The sequence below is a fragment of the Neoarius graeffei genome, chromosome 2, assembly GCF_027579695.1.
Source record: "Neoarius graeffei isolate fNeoGra1 chromosome 2, fNeoGra1.pri, whole genome shotgun sequence".
Classification (NCBI taxonomy): Eukaryota; Metazoa; Chordata; class Actinopteri; order Siluriformes; family Ariidae; genus Neoarius; species Neoarius graeffei.
This window is the reverse complement of record NC_083570.1, coordinates 83,345,824-83,366,744: the sequence shown is the minus strand read 5'-3', so window position 1 is coordinate 83,366,744 and position 20,921 is coordinate 83,345,824. Positions and strand designations below refer to the sequence as shown.

Here is a 20,921-nt window from a genome sequence, read left to right as displayed (position 1 = left end):
TGCAAGTCCAGTCCAGCTTGCTGTCCAGCCACAGCCCGAGGTACTTGTAGGAATCCACAGCCTCCACCTCGACTCCCTCGATCAGAACTGGTCGTGACCTTGGTCTGGACCTCCCAAAGTCAATGACCAGCTCCTTGGTCTTCGAGGTGTTGAGCTGCAGATGGTTCCTGTTGCACCAAATGGCAAAGTCCCTCACCAGGCTCCTATACTCCTCCTCTCTGTCGTCACTGATACACCCAACGATGGCTGTGTCATCGGCAAACTTCTGAATGTGACACAGCTCCGAGTTGTAGCAGAAGTCCGCAGTGTACAGGGTGAAGAGAAGAGGGGCCAGCACCGTGCCCTGGGGTGCTCCGGTGCTGCTAATCACAGTGTCAGACAAGATGTCCTTCAGCCTGACGTACTGAGGCCTGTCGGTGAGGTAGCTGGAGATCCAGGTGACCAGGCAGGCTCTTAGAAAATGCTTTATTTCTGGTCATAATATGCGTTACCAGTAATTGCTTCTATCTTTGTGTTTTGTGTTTGAATCCTTAGGCAAAGTATTACTTCTTGATGTAGTTTGGACGTTAAAAAAACAGAAACTGCTAGCAGCTTAGTAATAAATGTATCACAAGAATTTCTGAAATGAGAAATTGTGAGCTGAGTTCTGGAATGTAGATAAGCTATAAATATTAAGTTTTGTAGCAAAATATTTCTGGCTTTTTTATGTTCTTTATGTACTTAAATGTCTCATTTCTCATCTCATCTCATTATCTGTAGCCGCTTTATCCTGTTCTACAGGGTCGCAGGCAAGCTGGAGCCTATCCCAGCTGACTACGGGCGAAAGGCGGGGTACACCCTGGACAAGTCGCCAGGTCATCACAGGGCTGACACATAGACACAGACAACCATTCACACTCACATTCACACCTACGGTCAATTTAGAGTCACCAGTTAACCTAACCTGCATGTCTTTGGACTGTGGGGGAAACCGGAGCACCCGGAGGAAACCCACGCGGACACGGGGAGAACATGCAAACTCCACACAGAAAGGCCCTCGCCGGCCACGGGGCTCGAACCAGGACCTTCTTGCTGTGAGGCGACAGCGCTAACCACTACACCACTGTGCCGCCCCCTTGATAATATCATGTAAATATATTATTTCTATTCACATAAAGTTAGTTAATGGGAAAATTTTCACACATTCACACATCACATTATCTCTAGCCGCTTTATCCTTCTACAGGGTCGCAGGCAAGCTGGAGCCTATCCCAGCTGACTACGGGTGAAAGGCGGGGTACACCCAGGACAAGTCGCCAGGTCATCACAGGGCTGACACATAGACACAGACAACCATTCACACTCACATTCACACCTACGGTCAATTTAGAGTCACCAGTTAACCTAACCTGCATGTCTTTGGACTGTGGGGGAAACCGGAGCACCCGGAGGAAACCCACGCGGACACGGGGAGAACATGCAAACTCCACACAGAAGGGCCCTCGCCGGCCCCGGGGCTCGAACCCGGACTTTCTTGCTGTGAGGCGACAGCGCTAACCACTACACCACCGTGCCGCCCCCTTGATAATATCAAGTAAATATATTATTTCTATTCACATAAAGTTAGTAAATGGGTAAATTTTATTTTTTTAAATACTGATGTTATAATGGACTTAAGTGATAGTATATGCTTGGGGGTTTTAACATTTTTACATGCGATATTTAGCATTTCTGTTTTTTTTGGTGAAAATGGTGATTGCTGGGATTACAACAAGTAAAAATAATTTGTTTGGGATGTAAATAAAGGGTTGATACTGAAAAACCAGACTTGGCAAATTTTGCAAAGTAGGTTACACATGCTCCCTGCCTACATCGCTCTGTGTAATCGCTTTTATTATTTTGAATAACGACAGATAGAATCGCTGCACAGATTTGGTCCCTTCGGCTTGCCGTAGCTCTGCGCTGATTGGCTCTTGCGTGTATGCGGAAGTGTCTGCTTACTGTTGTGAATTTGCTGAAAGAAGGTGGCAGCTTGGGGGAAAAACAAGCAAACCAAGAAGTTCTAGCTCTTAAAGTTTTAAGGAACGATGGATCTAAATAACGAATCTGTTAAAAGGATTCTCTCTAAGGTGGGTTTTAAACTTTGTTTTCGGAGTTTCGGGGTAAAATGTGGGACGATATGGGATTTGTGAGCAGTCAGGTGACTCAGAGTAACTGGTCTGACCTGATCTCTGAGTGAAATGTCAGCCTGATGTTTGTAAAATCTCTGATTCTTTTTCACAGTATAAGTTTCACGATGTTGCCGTTGAGGAAATACAGAAAATTCATGGCAATTACCCAGACATGAAAACAGTGGCCGGTACTTACAGTGAGTAACTCATTTCCACACCCACAGGATGGTTTTTTTTTCGACTTTTATTTGGGTCCAAGTCAGACTCTACGAGTCCTTTACCTGTACCTGAGAACAGTGTTCAGGTTTTTAACTGATTCTCCTTTCTATTACTTTAAAGTATTTACTGACAGTTCTCAGAAGGACCTCCTGAAGGTGCTGGGAAACATCCCTGTCAGATACCAAGGTGAGAAACAACATATTAAAATGCCTCAAGAGGCTGGAGTAATGCCTGGTCCATTTGTAATTCTGATATCTTCCTCAGGTCGGTCTTACAACATACCCGTCCAGTTGTGGCTGTTGGATTCGTTCCCCTTCACGCCACCTATCTGCTTTCTTCGCCCCACAGCCAGCATGATGATTAGGGAGGGCAAACATGTGGATGCCAAGGGCCGAATCCACCTGCCTGCTCTGCACAACTGGGACCATGTAGGGAACTTTACAGAGGTTATGTTTTTTTATCTGTAACCGCTTATCCCATGTGGGGTCGCAGGGCAAGCTAGAGCCTATCCCAGCTGACCATGGGCGAGAGGCAGGGTATGTCCTGGACAAGTCGCTAGCTCATCACAGGGCTGATACACACAAACAACCATTCACACTCACGGTCAATTTAGAGCCACCAAGTAGCCTGTGTGGGAGGAAACCCACACAGACACGGGGAGAACATGCAAACTCCACACAGAAAGGCCTAGAGGTTATGTCTCATCTCATCTCATTATCTCTAGCCGCTTTATCCTGTTCTACAGGGTCGCAGGCAAGCTGGAGCCTATCCCAGCTGACTACGGGCGAAAGGCGGGGTACACCCTGGACAAGTCGCCAGGTCATCACAGGGCTGACACATAGACACAGACAACCATTCACACTCACATTCACACCTACGCTCAATTTAGAGTCGCCAGTTAACCTAACCTGCATGTCTTTGGACTGTGGGGGAAACCGGAGCACCCGGAGGAAACCCACGCGGACACGGGGAGAACATGCAAACTCCGCACAGAAAGGCCCTCGCTGGCCACGGGGTTCGAACCCGGACCTTCTTGCTGTGAGGCGACAGCGCTAACCACTACACCACTGTGCCCCCCAGAGGTTATGTAACTGAGTTAAACAAGGGTCATCTGAATTCAGTCAAATTAACACATGCACAAAACATGATTCTCAGAAGGAAATTTACACTAATTAAGCCTTCAGCTAAGCACTATATTTTTAAAAGTATGTGGACACCTGTCTAATTACACTCGTATGTCCAGATTGAACATCCCTTGTCCCCTTTTTCTGTTATAATAATCTCCATTATTATGGGAAGCCTTTTTAATTGATTTTGGAGCATGGCTGTGGGGATTTGTTTCCATTCAGCGACAAGAGCATTAGTGAGGTCAGGCACTGATGTTGGGTGAGGAGGCCTGAGGTGGAGACAATATTCCAGTTCACCACAAAACGTGTTCAGTGGGGTTGAGATCAGGGCTCTGTGCAGGTCACTCAAGTTCTTCTACACCAAACCTGGCACACCATATCTTCATGGCCCTTGCTTTGTGCACAGGGGCATTGTGTCCTTTACTTCCAATGAAGGGAAACTAGAATGCTACAGCATACAAAAACATCCTATACAAATACTTATATATAGGTATGAACCTAAAGTGTGGTTCAAAGTTTGTGGCAGTTGTTTAGGGAAGAACCACATACGGGTGTGATGGTCAGGTGTCCACAAACTTTTGGCCGTGTAGTGTATCTAGTGTAAAAGTACATTAACTTTTTTTTTATTAATATGTTCTCTATATATGACTGAAAAAATTACTTTTGTATGTTGCTTTTCAATTAAAACTCAGTAGAAAATGTTTTAATATACATGCCCATACATTTAACCTCAGAAATTAGTTTTCTTCTGTTCACTACATTTACCATGACTAAATCAGTGACAAGTATTTTTTTATTTTATTTTTATTTATTTATTTTTTATAATTATCCTCGTGAAACTTCAGCCCAAATCATCTGTAATAGCGCTACTGGAGGAGATGATTGCTAAGTTTGAAGAGGAGCCTCCTCTGGCTATGAAGTCTACAGGAGATCAGAAAGACCCCAATGAGTTGCTTGCACTCGTTTCACATTTAAACTTGACTGAAGGTACTTTTTTTTTTTTTTTTCCCTTTCTAACACTCGGTGTAAAAACCTACAGTGTGATTCTTCTGTTTGTACCATAGCCCTGTTGAATTCTTGATTCGGATAGGTCAGAAGGTGTTGATTGATTTTTCTGTAACATTTGCTGGCTGTAATTCTAATCGCAGGTTTATATTAATGTGCTCCTTTTAATACGTTATCATTTCTATACAAGGTGACGTTTTCTGTGAGATGCTAATTTTACCATTTTTAGAAGGAGACTACAGGGTCTGTGCTTTTAAAACAACCAGAGGTTAAACTTGGACTTTATAGGTTAAATAGGCTGGGGCTGCTATGACATAAGAGCTAACAGGAAGGAGCTTATTTAGTGGATATTCCACAACATTAAATGTAATTTATAAGTGATTATAAAGTATGTGGTGTTTGTTAATGAATATATATTCTAACTGTTGGTAAATTGCTGTGATACAAGAGGAATAAGGTGTGCTCTTCTAGGAAAATAGTCAACCTTGGTGAGGTACCATCGTGTGTGGATTTTTTTTTTTTAACTCATCATGCAAAATTACCTGATTACAGTCAGCCTGCTTTTTTCAGTTGTTATAAAAAGCCTAATAATAATTGGTTAAGTTTAATCATCTGTCTTTATAGGTGGAAATCGGTCTGACCCGGGTGTAAATAAGGTCTCTGTCATTGGAGGAGGAGACTTGGGGATGGCTGCTGTGTTGAGTATAATGGCAAAAGTAAATGTCTCCAATTTTCCCCAAATTGGGTCATTTATTATTATTTTTTTTAAAGCATTAATGAATGATTTCCAGTCTCTTATTTTCATCCCTTAATAACATTCATGGATAGATTCCCCCCCCCCATCTGTTCATATCTCTTCCTCTATTTATAAAGGGTTTTGTGGACAAACTGGTTTTAATCGACATACCAGAGAGTTCAACCAAAGGAGGCACCATGGACTTGGAGATTTTCAGCCTGCCAAAGGTGGAAGTGTCAAAAGGTACATGTTCATTCAGTGCCTAACATGACCCCTATGGATGGATGGAACTGTTAATTTCTTTGCATGTGGTGATCAGGCTGCTTTTGAGGAAGAATATAAGGTTTTAGGAAGCTGGGCTCAGAGCTCGTGGTGAGCCGTGATTTAAGCATGGCTTGCTCAAGGGATTAACAGTATTACCAGGGCTACAACTCGCAACTGCTGAGCCATCATTAAAGACAGTGAAGACTGTTTTTTCTACAGTGGATTTGGGGAACAACTGTCAGTAAAAGTACCATGCAGTTTCTATAGAAAAGACACTTTAGTAGTGATCAGTAATGATGTTCCAGTGCTACTCCTACATCCTACTACTTATGATTCATAACGCCGTCCATGTGACTCTCTTCTCTACCTGTATTTCCCTAGTTAGTATCAGTGGCACCGCATGAATTCACATATTTACATGACGCACTACGGGCTGAACATTCCATCAGTGATTTCGTCCATCTTGAATGCTGGTGTTAACAATTCTCAGAGTTCCTCTAAAATGGAGTCTTTTGTTTAAGTTTTGCTGAGATTTTCAATACTCTGCTATTCAGAGGACACTAAAGTATTTATTCTGAATTTATTTTGGGCATCTTGATATTTATTTTGAACAAATCAGTAGAATTTACTTTTAAGCTCCATTATTTTATTTATTTATTTTTTTAATTTTACTCTCGCATACTATATTTACAGTGGTGCTTGAAAGTTTGTGAACCTTTTTGAATTTTCTATATTTCTGCATAAATATGACCTAAAACAACATCAGATTTTCACACAAGTCCTAAAAGTAGATAAAGAGAACCCAGTTAAACAAATGAGACAAAAATATTATACTTGATCATTTATTTATTGAGGAAAATGATCCAATATTATATATCTGTGAGTGGCAAAAGTATGTGAACCTCTAAGATTAGCAGTTAATTTGAAGGTGAAATTAGAGTCAGGTGTTTTCAATCAATGGGATGACAATCAGGTGTGAGTGGGCACCCTGTTTTATTTAAAGAACAGGGATCTATCAAAGTCTGATCTTCACAACACATGTTTGTGGAAGTGTATCATGGCACGAACAAAGGAGATTTCTGAGGACCTGAGAAAAAGCGTTGTTGATGCTCATCAGGCTGGAAAAGGTTACAAAACCATCTGTAAAGAGTTTGGACTCCACCAATCCACAGTCAGACAGATTGTGTACAAATGGAGGAAATTCAAGACCATTGTTACCCTCCCCAGGAGTGGTCGACCAACAAAGATTACTCCAAGAGCAAGGCGTGTAATAGTCGGCGAGGTCACAAAGGACCCCAGGGTAACTTCTAAGCAACTGAAGGCCTCTCTCACATTGGCTAATGTTAATGTTCATGAGTCCATCATCAGGAGAACGCTGAACAACAATGGTGTGCATGGCAGGGTTGCAAGGAGAAAGCCACTGCTCTCCAAAAAGAACATTGCTGCTCGTCTGCAGTTTGCTAAAGATCACGTGGACAAGCCAGAAGGCTACTGGAAAATGTTTTGTGAATGGATGAGACCAAAATAGAACTTTTTGGTTTAAATGAGAAGCGTTATGTTTGGAGAAAGGAAAACATTGCATTCCAGCATAAAAACCTTATCCCATCTGTGAAACATGGTGGTGGTAGTATCATGGTTTGGGCCTGTTTTGCTGCATCTGGGCCAGGACGGCTTGCCATCATTGATGGAACAATGAATTCTGAATTATACCAGCGAATTCTAAAGGAAAATATCAGGACATCTGTCCATGAACTGAATCTCAAGAGAAGGTGGATCATGTAGCAAGACAACGACCCTAAGCACACAAGTCGTTCTACCAAAGAATGGTTAAAGAAGAATAAAAGTTAATGTTTTGGAATGGCCAAGTCAAAGTCCTGACCTTAATCCAATCGAAATGTTGTGGAAGGACCTGAAGCGAGCAGTTCATGCGAGGAAACCCACCAACATCCCAGAGTTGAAGCTGTTCTGTACGGAGGAATGGGCTAAAATTCCTCCAAGCCGGTGTGCAGGACTGATCAACAGTTACCGGAAACGTTTAGTTGCAGTTATTGCTGCACAAGGGGGTCACACCAGATACTGAAAGCAAAGGTTCACATACTTTTGCCACTCACAGATATGTAATATTGGATCATTTTCCTCAATAAATAAATGACCAAGCATAATATTTTTGTCTCATTTGTTTAACTGGGTTCTCTTTATCTACTTTTAGGACTTTGTGTGAAAATCTGATGTTGTTTTAGGTCATATTTATGCAGAAATATAGACAATTCTTAAGGGCTCACAAACTTTCAAGCACAACTGTATGTATAATTGACACATACATGCATTATTATATATATGATTTCAAATTTTCTCTATTGATTTTCTTCTAAAACAGTAGCATACCCGAGCTATTGCCATACACAGGACTCATGCCTTTACATGCTTTTGCAGGATTGTGTAATGGATCTCTAGCTCACTGAGGCTTGGCACTGAGAGTGTGTGTGTGTGTGTGTGTGTGTCTCTGTCTGTTTTTCCTTGCAGATTTGTCAGCCTCAGCTGGTTCTAAGGTGGTGGTGGTTACTGCAAATGCTTGGAATAATGAGCAATCATTTGTGAGTGTGCTGCAGACTAATGTGGATCTGTATGCGAAGATCATCCCAGGCCTGACTCGCCTCAGTCCTGGTGCAGTGCTGCTCATCGCGTCTCAGCCCGGTCAGTGTGCTATGACTGAGCGCTGTTTTCAGTGTTGGCTCTTTGTTCACATGTTGTGGTACAGAACACCTAGGCTATTCCAGGCTTCGTGCTTGGCTCAGGGGAATACCATAAAATCTGCAGCCTTTGGGTGTGTGACTCACACTGTCCCATGTAGCTGTTTCAGTGAAGTGACAGTCTGATGAGTAAGCACTGCTGACTGTACAGCAGACATGCTGTACATCTGGTGAGTGAGAAATGGGCAGAGGCGGTGGCTTGGAACTCATCCAGAAATTAACTTTGTGTGTGTCAGCCTGAGAAAAGCCCTCTTGTGGTCAAACTTTGACATATTGTACCAGGGGCGTCACTAGGCCTTTTTTACTGGGGCATGTGCCCCAGTAAAAATCAGCTGTGCCCCAGTAAAAAAAATGTTGAAAGATTTTCGTAACAAACTAGTTTCTTTGGCAGATCATTTATCTACTATAAGTTGTAGGACAGAGTGTGTTTCAAACTTCTATTGCCTCTTCTTTCTAACTAATTTTCTGATTGGTCTGGGAGATTCTCACTGTAAACATAGCGTGCGTGCGGTGTGCCATGAGTCCATTTAGCCTACTGGAGAGATGAGTCTACTCTTTGGATGAGTTAAGGTAGCACGAAGCTTTTGCAACAAAACTAAGCAACCCATATTCTAACAAACCCATTAAACTACATCGAATTAAACGATATTAAATTACTTTTCCAGATGGATATCAGACAATTCTTCTCACAAAGCAGAGACAGGGGCAGGGAAACAGTGACAGGTGAGGAGGAGGGTGAGAGAGGTAAGATTAAGGTTGTAGGCTATGTGCTAGTCAGCCATAACTAACCAGCTAAATTTGTGAATCGTGAGAGTTGAGGTGACACGTTTAGCATCAGCATGCATTAAAAGCCCAAATGCCAACAATAAATTTTTCAGGGACTGGGATGTGTTTTCCGTCTCGTTGACCTGTTCCTCGCATAACTTCATCCACAAGAGCATGAGAATTATCCACTTTGCATAGTTTGGGGGCAGGAACGTTAAGGTGCACTGTGCGGGGGGGCATTTTGTGTGTGTGTCGGGGGGCCAGTGCCCCAGTAAAGCTTAATTCCTAGTGACGCCCCTGTATTGTACTTTGATATAGTTCTACAGACTTTCCTGCACTGATTTTATTTTTCTTAAGCACATATTTCAACCAGAAGTAACCCTACCATTTTACTAATAACATATTGTCAATTTTAAAAGATTTCTAGGTCTACATAGGGGAACCTGCTAATCAGTTTGATTACCAGTAACGTCTTTGTCTCATCACCTGAGGTAAAAGTCACGAGCAGCATTTAAATAAGCTTCGTCATCGCTTAAGTCCATTGATCTTGGTGATTTATCTTTTTTTTTTTTTTTAATCTAATATAAAAAAATTTAATTCAGTCAGTTAAATTATTGTTGTTAATTTTCTTAAAAGCCTATTTAAAAATTTTACAACTTTGTCATATATACAGAATGTGTAAGTGCTCTTCTCTGTTTTGATGATTATGATATGATACAAGAGCCTTTCTGGAAGCAGGTATCTGATTCCACAATAATTGATTTAGCCTTATTCCCATTTCACACAACTTGAAAAAGCCTGACATTCACTGTGTGAGGGAATCACGCAAGGTTTTTGACGTCTTTAGACAGACTGACCGTTTTTCTGACACTGTTTGTTAAACTGGTTACTTATCCAACATGATGTTTGCAGGCAGACAGCCAAGGCAAGGTTAGAAAGTGTCTTAAATAAACACATTAGCATGTTGTTTTAGTAAAATATCTGTAACTACAGATGTCAACATACACTCTTTTTTTTATTGTCAGAAAAACTCATATTTGGTCAAACCAGATTTTTTTTTTTTGGATCGTATGCCAGAATTGAGCTACAACATCCTCATGGGTTTCCCCAGATACATAAACATTGATAAACCAGATATTTAAGAGAAAATCCAGTCAAATATGAACAATAATATAAAGATGTTCAGTAGCATTTAGTTGTTGCAAAAAAAGGAAAAAAAACTGGGAAATCCACTGCAAATTTATGCTATGCTAGTGCCTCTGAAACAATTAGAATATCATGGTCAGCAAATCATTTGGTAGTAGTTTTGGCACTGTGGGCAGGTGCTAAGTCCTGCTGGAAAAGGAAATCAGCATCTCCATAAAGCTTGTCAGCAGATGGCAGCATGAAGTGCTCTAAAATCTCCTGGTAGATGACTGCGTTGATTTTGGACTTGATAAAACACAGTGGACCAACACCAGCAGATGGCATGGCACCCCAAATCATCACAGACTGTGGAAACTTCGCACTGGACTTCAAACCCCTTGGATTCTGTGTTCTCCATTCTTCCTCCAGACTCTAGGACCTTGATTTCCAAATTAAATGCAAAATTTACTTTCAACTGAAAAGAGAACTTTGGATCACTAAGCAACAGTCTAGTTCTTTCTCTCCATAGCGCAGGTAAGACACTTCTGATGTTGTCTCTGGTTCAGGAGTGGCTTTATATTATGAATGCGACAGTTGTAGCCCCTTTCCTGAAGTCATCTGTGTGTGGTGGCTCTTGATGCACTGACATCAACCTCAGTCCACTCCTTGTGAAGCTCTCCCAAGTTTGTGAATCAGCTTTTCTTGACAATCCTCTCAAGACTGTGGCCATCCCTGTTTCTTGTGCACCTTTTCCAGCCAGCCTTTTCAGCAATGGCCTCTGAATTAGATCGAGAGATACATGGTATTTATACTGTTTTACTCAAAATGAAATATTCTAATATTTTGTAATGTGCGGGTTTTTTTTTTTTTCTTCGCTGTAGGCCATAATGATCAAAATTAAAATAGAAAAATGCTTGAAACATTTTAGTTTACATGTAATGAGTCTCAAATATATTAAATTTCCACTTTCTTAAATGATGGAAAATATTGAACTTTTTCACAATATTCTGATTGTTTGAGGTGTGTGTGTGTGTGTGTGTGTGTGTGTGTGTGTGTGTGTGTGTAATATATAACTTGATTTCTGATTGCTGAAGCTGATCACAATACAGGTTTCTGAACACTATTTTAATGATTATTATGATCCAAAATTTAACATTTGGTGGTTGAAGGCAAATAATTTGAATAATGAAAAGGTGTGGTGGAAATTGTGTGATACAGTACATCACAGTGATGGCTCTGGGTGTGTACCTGGAGTAGTACAGTACCCTCCATGACTGTCACTGCTTGTAAAGATTAGTAAAAAGGGCTAGAAAAAAAATTCACCTTTTGGTGAAGTCACTTCATCTCACGCTGAAAAAAATGAGAAAAATCCAACTTTTAATTGAAATAAATGTATTCAGAGAAAAACAAATCTATCAAGAAATAATTATGTTCAACAAAAACATATGCCACTATTATTGGCACCCCTGTAATTAACACTTTGTACACTGTCCCTTTGCCAGTAAAACGGCACAGAGCCTCTCCTATAACATTTAATAAGGTTGGAGATACGGAACAGGGCATCTGAGACCATTCCTCTTTACACAATCTCTCCAGATCATCCAGGGTCCGAGGCCCTCTCTTGTGCACCCTCGTCTTCAGCTCACCTCACAGGTTTTCAATGGGGTTCGGGTCAGGGCACACATGCAAAATCCTCACCTTTCGGCGAAATTCGCCGTTTTGGTCCCAAAATAGGTCACTTGTGTGAATCGTGTAGATCCGAAGAGTTTTTTTGGGGGGGGGGGTAGGCAGGCTACAACGCTATTGTTGCCAAACATTTCACTTACAAGGTTACAGCCAATCAAGATAAACAGTTACTAACACGCTTCTTTTCCATTGGAGTTCTGATCAGCTGGTGCACAACCCACTGCTGGTTGCCAGTCCTCGCTTACGAATATTCCACAGATTCAGACCGCAAAGTCACCTTTTTATAGAGAGATCTGGCAACCTCATCTCGCGACTGAATCTGAATACCAATGGAACAGTTTCCAGCGCGCTCGGGGGTGAATAACCATGGGCGGATCTACCGGGGTGGCATATGCCACTCTAAAAGAAAGCCTTGCCACCCCTGCTGCTACCCCAGTTGGCAGCGACGAATTCAAAGAAAAATTACGGCCAATTTGACATTTACGTGCGCGAATTTCCAATGTCCGACTGCGGCGAATGCAGCACGAGATAACGCCAGAGATTGGTTGTTTTGGAAAATTGAGAGGCGCGAAGCGAGGGAGCCAGGAGTCGCGAGGAAAGGAGACACGGGAGGAAAGGGGTAAAAGCTGATTAACTATCTATCAAAAAATGAAATTATAATGAATGAACAGTGCTAGCATAGTTGCGATGCTGATTTTGAGAGGATAAAAATCAGGTTGGAGAAGGTTATTTAGCTAACTATACATGTAAGGCAAAAAAAAAAGTGTGTTTCCGGTAACCCGACCGATCGAGAATTTCAGCGTCGAAATTGCCGACCGTAAAGTTTTTATTACAAATTTCCCTCGATATTTTAGTGTAAGTGGCGTTAGTTTGTCATAATTTTTTGTTTCAACGCATTCAAGTTGTGAAAGAAACGATAAAAAGTAAAATGTTTTGCCACTTCTATCAGCCCTCCTGGCTGTAATGCAAATTGCTTCCTCTTCAGTATACAAGTGCACTTCCATGGCAGGGAAAAACACTACATTTTGCCGCCTATGTAGTCCCCTATTTATACAAATAGGAGTCATTCAGGATTCAGCCATGTTTTTGCTCCGTGTTTTTGCTCGACCCAAGTTCTACAGTAGGCTAGGCGAGGCCGTCTGCTTTTAATGGAAGTAGCCTAGCCTAGGACGTTAAACCATATTTTCACGTTATTTCTTGATAAGGTGTTTTCACATTATCACATGAAAATATCATGAAATTACGTGATATGTTATTACATGATAAATATATTGTAAAAACGTGATAACTCTGTTAACAATATCTTTTCACGTAATTACTTGAGTCTAAGCCAATTTTTTTTTTTTTTTTGAGTGTGGCAGCAATACGCTTCCGCAGATCATAACTCGAACTCTTGCGATATTTTTTTTATTCGTTTAAAGATTTAAAACACTTATTTTATTATGATGTGTGGTATAAAGGATTCTGTGCCAAAATACTATTTTGTAAGATGTTTACTTGTGTTAATTTTTTCGAACAAAATAAAACAAATTAAGAAAAAAAAATTTCCTACCTACCGACCTTATTTTAGTATTTCATGTTACCTGAAACACACTTTTTTTTTTTTTTTTGGCCTAATGTTAGCTAGGTCTGACATTAGTTTTGTGTAAAGTCGGCCACAAAAGTTAATATTGATTCACCGTCTGTCAAGGAAAACATTGCTATTGGCTGAAGCTTATGATTCAAATATTGAGGATCTTAAACATGAGTTACATCAGACGAGGAGAGTACTAGACAGAAAAAAGGGGGAACAGGAGAGTCCTACCACTCTCATGGAGTTCACTGTTTTTGGACCCATACCAAGATGATGATGATTTTTTTTTTTTTAGTTGTTCAGGTTGTGTAAAATAGCGGTTGTCTTGCCTGTGAGCATCCTGTGAACGAAGTTTTTCATCTCTCAGGCTCATAAAGACTTATTTGCGGTCGACTATGACAGAAAAGAGACTATCAAGTTTGGCTGTACTCAGCATTGAATCAAAGCGCACAAAAGCATTAGATCTTGATAAATTTGTGAAGCGTTTTGCTGAGCAACATGGAAATCGCCGCATTCAGCTGTTGTAGGCATGACAAGTTCATGTTATGCTCACTGGTGAGCCTTTACAAAGCGTGAGGAAAAAAAACTATAAAATGTGACACTGGTGTAAATGGTTTAAATCATGCTGAACTTGAAGCAGTGTTGTTATTGTTGTTTTTTAGTGTCTGTTCTTTTGCATATACAGTATAAAACTGTCCAGAAACGGTATAGACCTCATCTGAGAATGTGTGTTCTTCGTGAACAATAAAGGCATGAGATTAAGTTTATCTGTATGAGTTTGTAAATGGCAGTCTGTGCCCTTTTGTAGTGTGTACATACTATTTGTCATCAAACTGTGATTAAATTCAGTATATATACATGTCTGTAATACGTATTTTTGTAACGTAGACTACGAAATGTACTTTTGCGCGCGTGCCGTGTCCCCGTGCATCCTTCTCACCTTTTTCACCCCTGACCAGTTTGCATGCCTGCAGGGGACTGAGATGGCCAGGGCAGAAGCTTGATTCTGTGCTCAGATAACCATTTTTGTGTTGATTTGAATATATGCTTCAGATCATTGTCCTGCTGGAAGATCCAGTGACGACCCAGTTTTAGTTTCCTGGCAGAGGCAGCCAGATTTTGATTTAAAATGTCCTGGAATTTCATGGAGTTCATGATGCCATGCAGTCTAACATGGTTTCCAGGTCCCTTGGAGGAAAAACAGCCCCAAAACATCACAGAACTTCCACCATATTTTACAATTGAGATCAGGTTCTTTTCATTATAGTCATCTTTTTTTATACACCAAACCCACCTTGAGTGTTTATTACCAAAAAGCTTCATTTTTGTTACATCAGACCAGAGAACACGGTTCCAGTCAAAGTTGTAGCAGCGTTTCACAAACTCCAGGTGCTTACATTTGTGGTTAACTGACAGAAAAGGCTTGGCTTTTTTTTTTTTTTACACTATAGATAACGATGCATATTTTTATTGTACTGAGAATGTGTCTGTTAAATGACTGCAATGACTGCATACTTCTTTTGGGAGGGGTTTGGTATGAGTATGCAAATTCTGTCACTGACAAGCTTTCTGTTCCCTCCAGGTAACTCCACTGCTTCTGTTATTACCTTGTGAGCTGCCTTTTTATGGCAATAGAGTTGGGGCTGAGCATCTCAGTTTAGGTTCGGGATGGAGATTATTTCTGGGCCATGAAAATACATACAGAAGCTTGGGAGGAAAAAAAACCCTAACCTGATTTGTCATGACAATATTGCAGTATTGTTGTTTTCTTTCTTTGTGAAATAATGTTTATTTCTGAATAATGTTTGTTTATATGACTGTAAATAGGTCCTGAAATTCCTTCAAGACTTTGTCTTACTAATGTAACACTACAGCTCTGAGTTGTGTTTCTCTGTATGTTTCTCTGTGTATGTGATCTGGAACCGTTCTTGTTCTTAGTGGAGATAATGACCCATGTGGCATGGAAACAGAGTTGCATGCCACCTACTCACGTGATCGGTGTAGGCTGTAACCTGGAGTCAGAGAGATTCTCGTACATCCTCAACGTTGCATTACTGGCCAACAGCACGAACAAAAAAGCCTGGGTCATAGGAGAGCTATCTGACAAGAAGGGTGAGCTCATCTGGACTTTTTCTATCATTTTGGATGATGCAGATTGTTTGTAATGATGATCATACTTTTAAAAGGAGGTATTGATGGTGAATGTAGAGTCACACTTCCTGTGTTTGATTGTTGACACAATGCTAATGATGCTATGATTCTCTCTTAGTTGCTGTTTGGGCTAATGTAGGTGGGGACAAGCACCAAGTCTTGGTCCCGGTGTCCAACTCCACAAGACCACTGATAGACAGGTAAAAGTGTGGACTATGGTGTTACACTATTATCATTACTTATTTATTTTAATTAATTTATTTTTAATTAGTTTGAAATCCTGCAATACCATGGTAAACATCGCCACCAATACCATGGTGATGATGTAAGGAATAAACACAGGCTGGTGGTTTTTTTTTTTTTTTTTTTTTAATACTAAATAATCAATGAAATTATTTCCCTCTTGAAATTAGTAAGGCAAAAAGATGAAAAAATGAGAATCATTAGCTCATCTGGCCAACAGGCGATGAGCTTATGCCATCATGTGTTGTCCGTCCATTGTCATCCACAGTCCATGAAAATCGCTTCTTCTCTCTCTCAGTTCTTCACAGATTTTTATTCTTTTTGGCAGGAAGGTAGGTCGGCCTGGGGTGCGTATAGCTTCTACCCAAATTTGCAATTAATAATGAAGATATGGAGTAATTAAGCCCTATCGCTTTTCAATTCTTCATCGATATTGATTCTTTCTGGTATGAAGGTAGGGTGCATATAACTTCTACCCAGATTTGCTTAATTACAATTATTAATGAAGTTACAGACTAATTAATCCTTAATGAGTAGTTTAAAAAAATCGCTTCTTCTTGGTCAATTCCTCGCCGTTTTGGATTCTTTCTGGCAAATAGGTCCATATTCCTAGGGTGTATATCGCTTCTATATATAGTGTATATAGCTTGCAATGTTTATTGTGTAAGGTGGCCCACTTTAGATTGTTCCTTCTAGACTAGACGGGGCCGGAGTGAACTGATGGTCTCGTTTAACAACTTTGTCCTGACGTCGTTTGTGTGAAACTTGAAGGAACAGCTTTAGCTCTGTAACAGAGCACCAACACTGGAGACTCCTTCCATATAATTTCACCCTATCAACAATTTTTCATGTGTTTTTTTTTTTTTTTTTTATAAATCTGTTTATATATACTATACAAGTCCCTGTGACTGAGCTGTTACTATAGAATTAATAACGAGCACATTAATATAAAGCTGTGATTTGAACTAACAGCCAGAGCTGCTATTATAGAAGACTAGTCAGTACTTTTGAACAAATCAGAAATGAGAATTCAACAGCACCGTGGGATAAAGAATAGTAATAAATCAAATCTGTCCTGTGTTTTGTTTGCATAATGCGATCTGGTGTTGTGTTTATTCTGCATCGTTGACATCATGCAGGGCATTTGAGATGTTGAAGGGAAGAGGTCAGAGGTCATGGTCAGTGGGGCTGTCCATCGCTGACATCACGCACTCCATTCTTACAGACCAGCAAAAAACACACTCCATCACTACTCTGGCTCAGGTTAGTCTCTTTAGTGTGTGTCGATCTGATTGAGCACATGAACACACTTGGAGCAGTGTCACTTTTCTTCCAAATTAGTTTATCTGTTAACCACTCGGTCGGTTGCTGCGTTGAGTATTAAACAATCTGATTCCAAGAAATATGCTTGACTCCTAGTTCATGTTAAAATTATCCCCAGTAAAATCACTACACTGTAATTTTTATTTAGGGCTATTAAATTGATATTCATTTGAGGTTTAATGGCTTAAAATTTATTAACATTAGAATGCATACGAGTGTGTTAATGAGCTTTTTTTTCCTTTTTTTTAAACTGCCTCAGACATCATGAACATTAGCAGTAGCTCTGCACTGTGCTTTTCTGTGACAAACCACATGAGAAAATTGCTTTGTTATGCAGAAACATGGCAATTTAATTCAATTTGGTTTTGTTTTATCAACAAAATTCTGATATTTTTAGCAAGATTTTCCAGTTTTTTTGTGATCCAAGTTAAAGGTCCCATGGCATGGTGGTTTGTTGATGCTTTAAACGGACTCGTGGAGGTTTCCGGATGTTATATCCGCAGCCTTTCTCGAAATGAACCCTCGGCACGTAGATATAGCCTCCTGGGAGAAAGCCCCATTTCAGCGCTTTTCCCAGTGCGTCGTTTTGCTAATGAGAAGCAGGAGGCGGGGAAGGGTAGAGGGAGGGGGCGGGCCATGGGGGGAGGGGCTTGACCAAGCTGCGCGCACACATGCTGCTATCAGCGCCTGTAGCCACGCTGCTAAGACAAAACCCCGTTCTCCCTCGGACTCCTTTCGTAAACTCAACGTGACACAGAGAACAGAGAGTGAGAGTGTTCGGAGTGGTAGTTTACGAACGTATAATACCCTAGGCTTGAACACGCACTCCATAACCAAAGAGGATAGAAGCAGCAACTACAGCAACATATCGCTTATCCAACAGAAGACATGCATTGCGGAGCAATAGTCAAACATAAGCTCATAAGTTACAGTCAATTTCCAGACTAAACTCAGTTTAACAGAGCATGCTGCATGCTTTTTCGTTTTGTAGCGCAGAGTACCTGGCTAACTGCAGGAAGCGGCTAGCTGCACAGCTAATGTAGCCATTGCTAGGCTAACGCACCGATTTTAAAACACGGCAAATACCAGTTATACACTTACTTGTTCGCTGTTTGTTGCTGATGCGGCAGGGATGCTTGGTACGGACCCAGGCTTCAGTGACAGTTGATGTGCAAAACCTGCCCTGTACTGTCCCAAGTTGTGGAAACATTCCTCAGGAAAATGCTTCCGACAAACATACACCGTCTTAGGTAGACTCGACGGCGTATTATTGGAGTAAATAAAATTAAGCCACTGCATCTTCAGGGGCTCTCCCGTCGGCAGTAAAAACAGACTCTTTTCTGTGTTGTCACATCCATGTACAGCGCAACTTCCATGTTTCGCTCGCTTAGGTGATGCCATGTTGTTGTGTCCTCTATGGTCTCCTCACTACAACTGGGTGGGCAATCCATACAGTGGGTGGGAATCCAGAGGGGGGGCGTGGGGATCATCTCCCTTGCTGACGTAGTAAAGGGAAGAGTTTATCAACGCGCCGTTTTGACGCGCCATTCTCAAATGTTGGGCATAGTTTGGTTTACACATTATGAAATTTCTAGCCACTGGGGTGACGTAAGAAGGTCAGAGGAACTCATTTTAACGTTAAAAAAACTCTGAAAGTGAAAATTTCATGCCATGGGACCTTTAAAATGTGGCATCACAGGAATATACTTTTGTGTGTGTGTGAATGTATACTACAAGACCCCTCTGACACTACTCAGCGAAAGCCCTGATGGCTTCCTATCCACTGTGTTTCCTCAGTACATGGGATACTGACATAGTACACCATTTGAGATTTAGCCACAGAAAAATGCTCAAGAGAGCAAAATTGGGGAGGGAGGGATGGTACTCGTTCTTCCCTGTTAAGTACAGTAATGCTAGCCAATCATGGGCATCTGAGAGCAGAAGCAGGTGGATATCGCTTTCTTTCAAGTGGGTTACGTTGCCCCTGATGGTGCATGCTCTTGGCTAGTGCCTTGGAGGAAGCATGTGATAGCCCTTGCTGATAGCCCTTGCCTGGTTGGTAGCTGTTGTGTGGTAGAGCTCTATAGTGGATGGGAATTGGCAATGATTAAACTGGAGAAACAAACCAACCAACCTTTGGATATTAAACACTAATTTACAGTACTGGTCAAAAGTTTGTACACCCCTACTCATTCATAGGTTTTTCTGTATTTTGACTATTTTCCACATTGATCAAAACTATGAAGTAACATATAGAACATGGATGGAATTATGTGGTTTAAAAAACCCCTCAATGTTTCATATTTTAGATTCTTCAAAGTAGCCAGTGTTTACCTTGATGCCGCTTTGCTACACTATTGGCATTATCTTAACCAGCTTCATGAGGTAGTCACCTGGAATGCTTTTCAATTAACAGATGAGCCTCGTCAAAAGTGAATTAGTGCAATTTCTTGCCTTCTTAATGCATTTGAGATTGAACAGTAAATAACAAATACAATAAATAGCCCTATTCCACAACTGTAGTAATCCATATGTCAAGAACCGCTCACCTAAGTAAATAGAAATTACCTCTATCATTACTTTGACATGAAGTGACTTAATTAATAAAAAGAAGAAAAAAAATGTTGAATTAGGTGTGTCCAAACTTTTGACTGGTACTGTATAACAATCCCAACAGCATTTGCTCTCACACCCCTGGCTGTCTTGAAACTCTGTGTGTTCGTTTTCAGGGATGGGGAGGTATCGGCTCCGAGGTGTTCCTCAGCTTGCCCTGTATGTTAGGACTGAATGGCTCCACTCGTCTGGCAGGCGTGGCCCTCAGCTCAGAAGATGACGCGAAGCTGAAGGAGAGCATCTTGTCTCTCAGCAACCTCCTCACACAGCTGAGGATTTAGTTCCTAAACCCTCTCAGATCCCAGCAAAGACTTTCAAAGCCCGCACGGTTACAGTAACAGCAAATCCGGTTACAAAACATACCTCCTCCACATCTGTATTCTTCAGACTGATTGGTGCCTTTTAACAAATATTTGAATTCAAGAAACGCAGATGTCCATAAAACGTAAAGACCCCTATAAAACGTAAAGACCCTGAATGCAGCCGAGGAGTGACATGCCCTGTTCTCACGTTTTGTACCACACACATCTTAACAAAATTTAATTTTAGCATAGGATACATTTTATTACCTGAGCATATTTCTTTTACTCTTCTTTTCTCAATAAAAATATTACATCTGAAAAACAGATTCAATTTCTAACGAACAGCCTTCATGTGCACGTGTAGTAAAGGTTCATGTGGAGAAGATTTTAAGTAACGATTGCAGTAGCACCCAGAAGATATCTTGATACTCTGCGTTGTTCCTGTACTTTGCACTTACATGGTAGTTTTTGTTTTCTTACTATTACTGAGGTGATTTATTTATGGAACAAGAACAATGTTATGACCCATATTATACTGTGATTGAATTTTACCAGAGTACTCCGAACCAATGAAATGTCTATTTTTACTTTTTCATGTACAGATATAATTTAGTTTACTTTGTCTAAAGACAGTCTGTCACATGACTTGTATTAAAAGCAAGCTGGTGTAGGGTAAATATGTTTTTGAAATTCTGATTAAGACTGCACTATGTTGCACTTTAAGAGTTGAAGTGTCTCTTTGTGTGTTGATGTAATGCATTATACCAGCATCTTGTTTTGCTTTAGAAATAACTTGCACAGCAGCAATGATTGCACACTACTAATAATGATCTGCCAAAGCAGTAACATATCAATGTCTAATAAATGCTTTCAGTGTAAAATGTCTCGG

At 40.7% G+C, this 20,921-nt stretch overlaps 1 protein-coding gene across 1 annotated transcript; it reads left to right on the top strand.

Annotated features, from left to right (window-relative positions):
- The first annotated feature begins 1,949 nt into the window (after positions 1 to 1,949).
- Positions 1,950 to 20,913, top strand: uevld (UEV and lactate/malate dehyrogenase domains). Its single transcript, XM_060915084.1, has 12 exons — positions 1,950 to 2,108; positions 2,263 to 2,347; positions 2,490 to 2,555; positions 2,634 to 2,797; positions 4,342 to 4,483; positions 5,126 to 5,217; positions 5,375 to 5,480; positions 8,025 to 8,195; positions 15,339 to 15,512; positions 15,670 to 15,751; positions 16,934 to 17,057; positions 19,847 to 20,913. Exons 1-12 carry the CDS (start codon positions 2,067 to 2,069, stop codon positions 20,009 to 20,011), a joined length of 1,413 nt encoding a protein of 470 aa, XP_060771067.1. The 5' UTR covers positions 1,950 to 2,066; the 3' UTR covers positions 20,012 to 20,913.
- Positions 20,914 to 20,921: the final 8 nt, after the last annotated feature.